A 12,422-nucleotide genomic window follows, 5' to 3' on the forward strand; every position below is an offset into this window, starting at 1 on the left:
AACATCATAGCTAATATAACTATAAAGCTGTATGCAGACCTAAACAGCTATCTACGGTTTTCATAGTTTTAGGTCATCTATTTTCAGGCCATTTTCAAAATAAATGTTGGTAGTCATAATCCTATTTGGCTTATTAAGTTAGCAGGAATCTTGCTCCCCATTACAGCTTCCAGCTAAATAATGATTTCAAAATCTTGCTCATCTGGTCTTCATTCCCCTTGGTGTAAATTGGAACTTGACATTTAGTTTTAAATTAGTTACTAACTAGTTTACACTTATCCATCTCATTTTCCAATTATAATTTAATTTGCCCTTGCTATAGATTTTATTTAACACATTTTACTGTCTTCTACACCTCTCTCACTTCTGTAGCTTCCTTGAGCCTGTTATGCACCTATTACAGCATGATATATAAAAATATCCTATCAGAAAGCAAGCTGATCTTGCAGCTTGTCTTTCCATAATTAATGTAGAAAGAGCATTTATCAGATGTGTTGCTTTTTCTCAATATCAGGACATCCTTTTTAAGGAATAAATTGAAGCATCTTGTGTAAAGGAGTATTTTTACTTGAGTGAAGAGTTCTAGGAGAACAAGACTGTGTGTTCTTGTGACTTTATTTTCATTATTTAAAAAATACAATATTTTTTGCAAGAGAAATCATTAGCATTCCCTGGGATTTCAATGAGATGTCCCTTAAAATGGCAAATTAACCTGCTGTCCAGAGGAACTTTGTTCCTTTTAATATTGTTATCTAGCTGCCAGATTGAATAAATTGTGCTTCATAAATCAAAACAACTATAAAGACTAGAAATCAGAAGTTTAAAAAATAAATGCTGGAAGGACTCAGCAGGTCAGGTACCATCTGTGGGAAGAGAAATGGAGTTGATGGTTCAGGTTAGTAATGATCTTGAAACATCTTTGCAGGGTGGGGGAAAAGAGGCTTTCTTTTCTGAATCGATTTTACTGATGTTTTAGTTGCAACCACAGATTAACCATAAGTAAGAAGTAGAAGTAGGCCATATATTCCCTGAACCAACCTCACAAGTCATAGCTGATTGTGAGATCTTGACTTTGGTGCATCTTCCAACACTAACCTCGTGTAATTTGATTTCCATTATATCTGAAACCTATCCATCTCCCTTCTTATCTTAAGTAACCATGTGACCAGAGCTCCCTCAAAACTCTGTCTTTCAGTGAAGTTTTTGTATCATGTTGTACCTGCATGTTAATTTTCAGTGGCTCATGTATAAGGAACACAAGGTATTTCTGAACTTTATACCTTTCAAATTCTCATGTTTTGTTTACCAAGCCTCATTTTTTCAACATGATATTGCCACCTAATTTACAACTCAGCAAACCTGGACTTACTATGGTTAATTTTGTTGTCCAGATTATTGATAAAGACTGCTGAAAGTCCAAACACACCACATTAAATGGTTTACCTTTATTTGTTTACCTTTACTTGCAAGACTTGTCTTCATTATTTGTTTTGCTGGTTAAACTTAAAAAAAACACAAAAAGATTTGTCAAATCTGATTCTCCTTTCATAACTCCATTTTTGCCCAGTCCTAACAATATTTTCTAAGTACCCTTATAACCACTTTAGTAAATTCAAGCACTCTCCTTAATACCTCTCTGTCAGACTGATTAGTCTATTCCCTGTTTCCCTCTCCCTTTCTTAAATTTTATCCCACTGTTTTATTGCCTTCCAATCAATGGGAGCCATTCTGGAATCTTTGGAATTTTGGAAGCTAATGGCTGAAGCATCCACCATCTCCATAGATGCCACCTTCAAAACCTTAGGTCATCAAATTCTAAGTATTTTTTCATCTTTCAGTCTCATTAATTTCTCCAATGCTTAGCATTAGTTTTAACTAATGCTAATTTCTTTAGGTTGCTCACTCATACTAGATCCATAGTTCTCTGCAGTTTCACAGGACTTTCTGATGACTGACACTAAATGGTGGTTTAATTTCTCTGCCACTTCCTTATTCTGCAGTATAATTTCTCCTGACTTAGTTTGTAAAGGAATCCATTCATCTTTTTGTTAATCTTTACCATATTACCTATCTGAAGAAACTTCAACATTGCTTGATAGACTACTTTCATAATGTGCTTTCCCTCGTCGATGCCTTGGTCCTTTTGAACTGTTAAATTTTCCCGGTTTTCTATATGCCTTGGCTTTCTGCCTGCATGTTTTCACTTAACGCATCTAACCTTTAACCCATTGGCCATGATAGGACTATTTTTATGCCTTAAAGGGATATGCACTTCCCTGAACCATCTATTATTTTGTTAAATGTTACCCATTGCTTGGCTATTGTTATGTCTTTTTAATGTTGCTTCCCTATCTATCATTGCTAACTTGCATGACTTGTCTTCATTGTTTGCTCTGTTTGATTTTAAAACCCTGTTGGTGTACATTATATTGACAGCGCTAAGTTGAAATTAGTTAGCTCCTAAATTTACTTTATTTCTGAAAATCTGGTGGCTGATAAAAGGAAATGGAAGGGAAGAAATAAAGCATCAATGAACTACCATCTGGCCTTGAACACTAACTTTTTCTCCTTCGAAGCTGCTATCTACCCAGCTTAGTTTTCCAGTATCTTCTGTTTTTGCATAATGGAAGATATTGCATATTTTGTATAAAGCTACATCAAAGTATTTTTTACATTTGTACTAGATAGGTTGATATAACCTGTTGCAATTCCTTTCTTTCAGTGAGTATTATTTAGAGAAGTTGAAATCAAGATGGCTAAGGATGTGTTCGTTTGGATTATTAATATGCTGATTATATGATTTTGATCAATGTCTATTTAACCAGCTATTGCTAACTTATCTTCAAGTTTATCAATATGGTTTTTCTGTGAAGCCATTACTTTGGACTGTTACTAGTGACTTGGCAATTGTAGAATTGAAGTCATAACGTGACAACCAAAGTAAGAAAATGAAATTTCAGATATGGATCTTGAAACAAAGTCGCATCTGTATCCTGTCTTTAATTTGTATTTGTTGTTTCAGAAATTGTTCAGAATATGGTGCAAGTACTTTAGAAAATAGTGTGAATAGTTTCCTGTTCAGTGTTGGAAAATTGTTTTAATTGGAGAGCCTAGAACATACTTTGATTTTGAGATCGATACATTCTAGAGATCAAGAGAGTGTTCACAATATCCATGAAGTTGATCTTTTTTTTTACTTTGTTAGTTTTCTACCAACTCCCTTCCTTCTATTTTCCCTTTCTGTTCAAACGGAGAGGATGTAAGAAAATTGCAGGCACTGCATGTTACAAAAGAAAGTGTTCCCAAGGTATAGTATGAATTGTTCTCTACACCTAGTGTTGGTTAGAAGAGTTTTTCAATTAGCACTTACTCCCTTCCTCTGCTGCTGAACTTAGACTAGTGCCCAAAGTGGAAATGTTTCTGAATCTGAAGTGTTTCCTGCTGCCTCCAGTGCTTTGTCCATATAACAAAAATTGGTCCTTGAATTCATTCTCATAGACATAAGGTACAATCTTTAGAAAATCTGTGACTGAGAGCTAGCGTCACCTTTTATTAGTGCATGCTTTCCCCCAGTAAATTTGTAGTATTTTCTGGAAAAAGTAATTTAGTTTAGTAGATATAAGAACTCTCAAGTGAGTTTTTTTTTAAATTGGCGTTAACCTTTTGCAAACAGAGCTACACGTTATGATCTGTTCAACTTGAAATCTGTAATTTGTTTGTCACCCAAGGATTTCCATCCTTTCAAGGTGGAAGTCCATTATCAATGACATTGTATATGATTGGAGAGCTAGAGATTTGTACTGCCGGAACAACTTTGGCAGCAGTGGACAAAAAGCTCTGTTGTGCACAGAAACTCATTTAACCACCACATAGATTTTTCTTATAACTTTAATTTTTCAGCATTTTTTGCTCATGTATTACGAAGCTGTCTCCAATATACAAGCTTGACTTTATTCTTACTTTCTTTCTCTCTTCTGAGCATAATTATCATCTGAAATCTATTTTAAAAGGATACCTGTGAAAAAGATTATCTCATTCTGATGTTCTTTCAGAATTTTATCATTCTTTTTTCCCCTCTCCCCCTTCCACCCCAAAACATCCCTGCTACAGCTCTGCTTCATTTCTTTTGAACAAAGTCTTTTTGTACATTACAATTGTGCAAGAAATTTCAAACTACAGTTTAGAAAGTGTTTGCTCGTTTGTATTTGCTTAGCATTAACTTTCCAGAAATAGGATGTATCCTGATCACTATCGCATGCATTAACCATTTACTATTCAAATTTTATAAGTATTAAATATTATTTTTGACTAATGCTTGAAATGTCTTATTGGTTGCAGCCATACATAGCTTAAAGCTGAGCCGCAATCATGTGGACTGGTATAGCGTGGATGAAGTTTATTTGTACAGTGATGCAACCACATCGAAAATTGCAAGGACAGTTACCCAGAAATTGGGATTTTCCAAAGGTACAATATGATTAAAAATGATTGTTGAATGTCAGTATCTTAATTGTGAGCAGCTTAATGTAAGATTGCATATAAAGTGTAAGTTTTACAATCCTTAAATGAAGCAAATAATTCAAAGTGAAATTTTAGGATAATCCTTTACTTTCAGTAAGTACATATCTGTTCTACTCCTGCCCAGTTATTTGCACGACCTCCCTGTGAACAGACAAGCAACTGATGAGTTCAGCTATGGTAGGTCCAAAGTTGCCTTTTATTTTCCTCATTCCTGGTCCTTTCAGTTTTCCGTGTTTTCACAAACCCAGAATGAGTGGCTGGTTCACCATTGTAAAGCATCTCCCTTCTTCCCTGACCAGCAGATGAGGCTGGTCAATTGCACTAAAATCTGTCTGCTCTTATTTCCTTATGGGTTAAGCGTAGGTTAATCGGTTTTTAATAAGGGTGTCAAAGGTTGCAGGAGATGCAGGGTTGAGAGGGAAAAATAACTCCCAACATATTGAATGGCAGAGCAGACCTGATGGGCTAGATGGCCTAATTCTGCTCCTATGTCTTAAGGTGTAAGCCTTGACATAGGTGGTAGTACTTTTTTAAAACTAGTTTCAGAATAAACAGATTCCTAGCATCAGTAAGACGCCAGTCAAGTTTTAAGTTGAAAAATTTGATCTACTGTGCATCTTTATGGTCAGAAACCTGTCATGTGATTCTGACTCGCAAATTGCTTCCAAAATTGTGCACTCAAGCTCTTTGTATCTTCCAAATCTTCAAATTTGATCAAGGTGGCTTGTGTAATACAGTCAGCATTGTTACTAATGTAATTTTTCACAAAAAATTTCACAAAGTTGTAAGCCATTGTTTGGTGTTAAGTTTAGAATTCTTGCATTACATAATGTTCATTTCATTTCCCAAATTATTAAAACTGCTGAAATGCAAGTTTTTCTACTGGGGGGGAGGTGTAAGGGTAATGGAATTCTGTAATGGTTGTAAAATCAATCTGTAAGGTTAACAATCTTGTACTTCTAAAATATTATTTCTGCCTTTTCCACTGATACTGTGAACATTCATGAAAAACAGTTTGCCACACCTAGCAGCTGGGTTATGACTGTAATAGGCGGCTGACTTGTAGCTATCACAGATGGCTGAGTCATAGTGAAGAATTTGGCATCAGAAAACTCCTCTCCAAAATAGCTTCTCCACATAACAGAAACTGACTAGAGACTGTTCTGCTTTGTCTAAAAAAGCATGATGTTAAGTCTCAACAATTCAAAGAAGCGGTGGAACAGTTCACTGTTGGTTCTGTCAAGTGGAATTGATGGACAGACAGGCAAATTGGAGCGATACAACTTGGAAGCTTAATCCTTTGAGGTCTCTAATGATTAAATATTAGAAATTGGGAGGAATGTGTGCACAAACGTATCCTAATAGAGGATCCCAGACCAAAATGTCAGCTGTTTATTCCTTTCCATAGATGCTACTTGATGTGCTGAAATTGTCCAGGATTTTGTATGTACTTTTCTGGATTTCCAACATCTGTAGAATCTCTTGTGTTTAGCAATTTTAGATTTATTGGCACAACATCTAAAGCCACTTAGTTTAATAGAAATTGAAGATAATAAAGTGGGAACAAAGTAACTTCCCTTTTGCCATAACCATTTAAATACAGTCAATATATATTGCCAGCTATCATAAAGCCATCTAAAGCTGCCAAGTTTGCTATTGAACGCATTTTTATTTAAGTTCTATATACGATGGTGGGGAAATGTTAGAGACATTCCAGAATTAAAAGACGGTGGGGGGGGGGGGGGGGGAGGAAATTGAGTTAATACATTTTTTAAGTGATTGCTACAAATTCTTTGCGTATCGAATATTCTTGCATCTAATTTCAAAAGTAAACTTGTAGTAGCAAAGTATTAAATAGCTTTGCATTTTGTAGAATGAGCCTGCCTGAAATTTTCATTGGCTAGCTTTTTAGTACCAAAGTAATAGGTATACCTGCATTCATACTGTTGCTTTTATTAATGCAGCGTCAAGTAGTGGGACAAGACTTCATAGAGGATATGTAGAAGAATCATCACTCGAAGACAAACCTCCAATCCCCACCCACATAGTCTTTGTTGTACATGGAATAGGGCAAAAAATGGACCAAGGTCGTATTATTAAAAACACGGGCATGTAAGTACTTTCTTCGTCATTTCACCCACAGTTTATGAAGAAATAAACTATTTCGGAGTGAATTTACTAAGCACATTATAATTTATAACATGCAAAACTGCCAAATGGCCACTTTGGAAGTTTATTGTAAATTTATTTCAGTATTGTACTTCAAAGTTTGCTCGCTAGTTGTTTGTTATATGTGAAGGGATCGGTGTTTACAAGTTTAATCTGTTTAATTCAATAGCATACCATAAGGAACCACTTCCTCTTATGGTGGCATGTATCAAAATAGAGACTCCCTAGTGTTCAGAAATCTGCTGCAAAAATTTCTCTTCTTTTGTTTCATCATTTGGTTTTTTTATGGTTGATCCATCTCCCTTTTATCCATTTGATATTTTTAGTTTTTAATTTTTGTGCATTTTATGGGCTTTTTTTGTAAGCATTATGTCAAGCTATGTTACTACTAATGCTAGCAGTCAGCTTCTCTACTGCCAAAACTCTAATCTGTCTTTGTGTTGCCTGAATATTCTATAGTTTTAGTATTTTTCTAATGGCTTTGTATATCCATTCTGCACAATATTCATGTTCTAAAAACAAAAAAAAATGATGGCATCTATCCTTGCCATCAACAAGTCATCACATTTTTCACTCACTGGCCTCAGAAGCTTCCAAATCAACATTGTTAGAGTCATGACTCAGTGCCATCCCAATCTCTATTTCACTCTCTGTTTCTCTAACTGCCTTCAGATTTGCAATTAAGTGAGAACACTGCATTCCTGATTCTTTGGCTTTGTAACCAGTCCAAATCGGACCTTGCCTTTGAAGGATATGCTCTTGGCAACATAGCCCCCATTTTCTGAAATCCCTTTTTAAGTCACTCCACCTCTTCTCTTTGTGCCTTAAAGCTAGGTTAAAGAATAAAATTCTGAATTGTCAATCTAATTGCATTCCTTTGTGTGAATTTTGTCTTTTTTTTTGGTAATTTTTTTAATTGAGGTTCATCAAACAAACATTTCCATAAGATGTATTTCAGACATTGTACTTATATATCATATAATCATATATATCACAAAATCTCCACGAAGTATTTATCTGAGGTATACACTTAGAGAAAAGAGAGGAAAGAAAAAACAAGCAAAAGGAAAGAACTATGTACAAGTAGGGAGCGATTTTTTTACAACAGATTCATTGATTTGTGAGAATAAAATCAGGCAGAGGCATTATGTAGTTAAACCATTTTTCCCAGTATAAATCAAATTGTTCCAACTTATGATTAATAGATGCTATTATCTTCTCCATTTTGTAAATGTCCATTGTAATTTCCATCCATGTATTTAAAGTTGGGCTCTCCTGTGATAACCATTTCCTAGTAAGAGTCTTTTTACCAGCCACCAACAGTATATTCATTAAATATTTGTCTCTTTTCAACCATTCTTGAGGTATATATCCAAAATATATTGTCTTACTCTCCAAGGGTATTTCACATTTAAAGATGTCTTGTAGGGCATTGTGTATCCCCCTCCAATAGTCTTTGATAACAGGGCAGTCCCAAAAAATATGATAATGATTTGCATTTTGATTTCCACAATTTCTCCAGCAAACAGGGAGGTTACTATCATAATGGGATTTCGGAGAGGGTGTAATAAAATATCTTATCAAGTTTTTCCATCCAAACTCCCTCTATTTCTGTGAATTGGTACACTTCCATTGATATCTCCATATTGTTGTCCATTCTTCCTCAGATATAATTATCCCTCCTTCCTTCTCCCCTTTTGTTTTAATGTACGAAGTCGAATGTGTTTTAAGATTTGTCAACCCCTTATACGTGCTTGAAATGATTCTACTGCCATTATCTGAATTATATGCTTTTCTAAAGAGCTCTATCAAGCATGTATTTGCCTTGGTTACATTTTTAAGCGTCTTATTAACATATTGTCGCATCTGTAACTACCGTTTTTTTTAATCTTGTTTTTATAATAAGTGTTTCTCTTTAAGCATTTCAAAACTGAACAGTGTTCCTTCTTTCATTATGTTGCAAAGAACTGTTATTCCTTTAGCTGTCCAGTCCTTAAATCTAGCATCCAATTTATTTGGTGTAAAATCAGAGTCATATGCACACCATCTAAGAATTGCAATATCTCCCTCTAGATTATATTATTTTATAGTAGTTTTCCATATTTTAAGAGTCAATTTCACCCATGGGTTATCAACAGTATTTTTGTACCTTTGCAGGTTGTTATCAGCCAAAATTGCTTGTATGGGGATGGGAAGTACCCACTCCTCAATGTTTTTCCATTGAGCGTCATATGATGGGTTGCACCAACATATCACAGCTCTCAACTGTGCTGCAAAATAATAATCTCTAAGAGAAGACAAGCCCCATTCCCCCCCTTTTCCTTTGCTAATTGCAAAGTTTTGAGACGAACTCTAGGCCCTTTACCCTGCCAAATATACCTTGATAGCATCTTGTTCCATTCATTGAATTGATTTTAATTCATCTCTATTGGTAGGGTATGAAAGAGATATAACAGTCTGGGCAGTGTATTCATTTTAATAGACTCAATCCTTGAACTGAGACTGAAAAAAGGAATCAGGCTTCATCTTGCCACATCTTCCTTAGATTTTTTTATATAAAGGCTGATAATTACATTCTGATAATTTTGCCAAATCTTTTGGCATAATGATGCCCAGATATTCGTAAGACTCTGTGTGCCATGCCCAGGGATATCTACATTCAATTTCTCTTGGTGGGCTATAGTAATATGAAAGTAATTGGGTTTTATCTATGTTGATCTTGTATCCTGATAATTGACCATATTGTTCCAAGGATTGCATCAATTTAGGTAAAGAGTATGTTGGTTGCCCTGGATAGATCAAAATATCATCCGCATAACAAGCCAATTTATGCTCTGTCCCTTTAATAGTAATTCCCCTGATATCTTCATTTTGTCTGATGTATTGAGCTAATGGTTCCAATTATAATGCTAAGAGTAGTGGTGGCCATGCACAACCCTGTCTCGTGCCCCTTTCTCAGGTCAGGCTGTTTGATAAATATCCATTGAATTTAATCCTAGCAGTAGGATTGTCATATAGTGTCTGTATAGTTTTAATAATTGTGTCTTGGAAACCAAATCTATGTAAAACTCTGTAAAGAAAATTCCAATTAACCGAATCAAATGCTTTTTCAGCGTCCACGCTTATCACTATTGCTTCGATTTTATTTTTTTGTATATGATCCATAACGTGAAGTGTCCTTCATATATTGTCTTGAGTCTGGCATTGTCGTATAAAGCCTGTCTGATCATTATGTATCAGTATGGGTAGAAACTCCTCTAATTGTTTGGCCATGATGGAGATAAATAATCTATAATCTACATTAAGAACGGATATTGGTCTAAATGACCCTCATTCCATTTTATCCTTGCCTTCTTTCGGTGTAGCTGAGATTATCGCTTCCTTCCAACTGGGTGGCATTTGTACCTTTTTTAGAGCCCAGTTCAGTGTGGGGAGTAAAACAGGAATTAACTCATTTTTAAATTATTTGTACCACTCTGCCATATACACAACTGATCCTGGTGACTTGCTTAATTTAAGCCTACTAATTGCAGCTTTTAATTCAACTTCAGTTATGTCAGCAGTCATTCTTCTATTTTGTTCTTTGCTTAAAGTGGGTAACTTTAAGAAGGTGTCAATTTGGGTTATGCTTCCCCCTGGAACTTTGGAATATAGCGTTTTGTAAAACACTTCAAAAGCTTCTTGAATTTCACTTAGCTTTTTTTTAATCATTTTTGTTCTTGAGTCCCTAATTCTATGAATTGCATTTTCTGCTATCTTTTTTTTTTCAGTTTCCACACCAGTATTTTCATAGATTTCGATCCACTTTCATAATGTCTCTGTTTCAGAAACATTAAGTTTTTACTGATTTCTTGCGTAGCCAAATTATTTATTTCATTCCTAATTCTGTTAATTTCCCCTAATGCATCCTGTGCCAAATTCAATTTGTGTTTTTTCTCTAGTTCCTTCAGCTTATTTTGTAATTCCTCTAATGTTTTATTCCTTTTTTTTCTTATATAAAGATATCGCTATAATTTTACCTCCTAAAACTGCCTTCAGAGTATCCCATGAAATGAGAGGTGAAACCTCTCCATTATCATTAAATTCGAAGTAGAGACCAATTTCTTTTTTAATTTGTTCCTTAAAGTACGGATCATTGAGTAGACTTGAATTTAGTTTCCAAATAGTATTCTTTGGTTGTAGATCAAAATCAACAGATAAATATATAGATGCATGGTCACTTACATCTATTGTCTGAATTCCACAGGTGTTTATTTTGTCTTTGTCTTTTCCAAATGTTATGAAATAGTCTATTCTTGTATATACAGAATGTGGAGCAGAATAATGAGTGTAATCCCTTTGTCAGGGAAAAGGTCCCTCCATATATCAATTAAACCAATATCCTCAAAAAGTGTATTAACTTCCTAATGTAAAGATTTTGTTTCATAGGTTTTTCTATTGGAGGAGTCTAAGTTTGGTTGTAATTGTAAATTTAACTCTCCCCCACATATCTGGAGAGCTTCTGTTTCCGTTACCAAAATATCAGTAATTTTCTGAAAGAAACCAATATCACTTCCCGGGGGTGTGTATATATTCAATAGAGTAACTGAATTGTCGTCTATATTCCCCCTTACCAGAAAATATCTGCCTTCGTTATCTCTCATTTTGAATAATTTTTCAAAATTTAGCTTACTTGAGATAAGAATAGCAATTCCTCTCCTATGCCCTGATTTATATGAGGAGAAAAACAGATTAGTGAAGCCCATGCTCTTTAGTTTTTTATGCTCATTATCACTTAAATGAGTTTCCTGTAAATATACTACATGGGCTTGTTCTTTTTTCATTTTGGATAAAATTCTCTTGTGTTTGATTGGATTTAATAGCCCATTTACATTAAAAGAAATGAATTTTACCATGTCCTTAGCCATCTGTATTTATCTGTCAATGTATCATTGAATTTAGAATAAAACTTACTCGATTTACTCCCTGAACAAATAAGAACCAAGAAACTCAAATAATAACAAAAAGGGCAATGAACATGTGATTCCAAGGTTGAGGTCTCCAGTAAATGACCCTGTGTTGAGCTAGAGGAAACGTCCAGCTGTGGGAGATAACCCCTCCTACTTGTGAGTTGAGGGCCCCCATTGCAGTATTCATAAAAGTCAGTGAACAAATCCATTACACAGAAAAGATTTCCTTGTGTACTCCTATATATACATATTTATTTATATATATATATACACACACACACTCAAATAAATATATATATGCATACATATATACATACATACACACATAAACACATAGATATATACACACATTATACGCGCGCGCACACGCACACACACACACACACACACACACACACACACACACACATATATATATATTCTCATTTTGGTGGGGAGAAAGGAGTAAGTGAGCGAATAAAGAATAACAATAATATAAAATCCACATTATAATAAGTATTTCTCGAGATAGGTATATCACCGTGTACTTTAGCTTCTGTTTAGCTTCTCAACATTTTTAAAGTTAGCCAAACCTTATGGCTTTTCTGAAGGGAGTGAGGACTGTCTTTGGGAAACTCCCGGTCTCTTCCTGATATGTTTCTCTCGGCCTCTTCCCGTCTCCTGCCTTCTCGTTTCTCGCACTATTTCCCAAGCTGAGCGGGACAATTCATCAGCCAGGCTTTCTTTTGTTTTGGTCATGCTGACGGGCAACCCTCTGGCTTTCATGTCTGTAGTCGTCTCTTC

At 35.0% G+C, this 12,422-nt stretch overlaps 1 protein-coding gene across 2 annotated transcripts in view; it reads left to right on the forward strand.

Moving 5' to 3' along the window:
* ddhd1b (DDHD domain containing 1b) overlaps positions 1 to 12,422 on the forward strand; it is an 84,360-nt gene that overhangs the window by 28,983 nt on the left and 42,955 nt on the right. The window contains exons 3-5 of one of the 2 annotated variants that reach the window (XM_059957811.1): positions 3,206 to 3,307; positions 4,339 to 4,467; positions 6,486 to 6,633. In XM_059957811.1, the coding sequence (XP_059813794.1) occupies positions 3,206 to 3,307; positions 4,339 to 4,467; positions 6,486 to 6,633 (379 nt within the window). The remainder of the gene's footprint in view (positions 1 to 3,205; positions 3,308 to 4,338; positions 4,468 to 6,485; positions 6,634 to 12,422) is intronic. The other variant, XM_059957819.1, reaches the window with a different exon arrangement.

The sequence above is a fragment of the Hypanus sabinus genome, chromosome 2 (genome assembly GCF_030144855.1).
Source record: "Hypanus sabinus isolate sHypSab1 chromosome 2, sHypSab1.hap1, whole genome shotgun sequence".
In the NCBI taxonomy this organism is placed as follows: domain Eukaryota; kingdom Metazoa; phylum Chordata; class Chondrichthyes; order Myliobatiformes; family Dasyatidae; genus Hypanus; species Hypanus sabinus.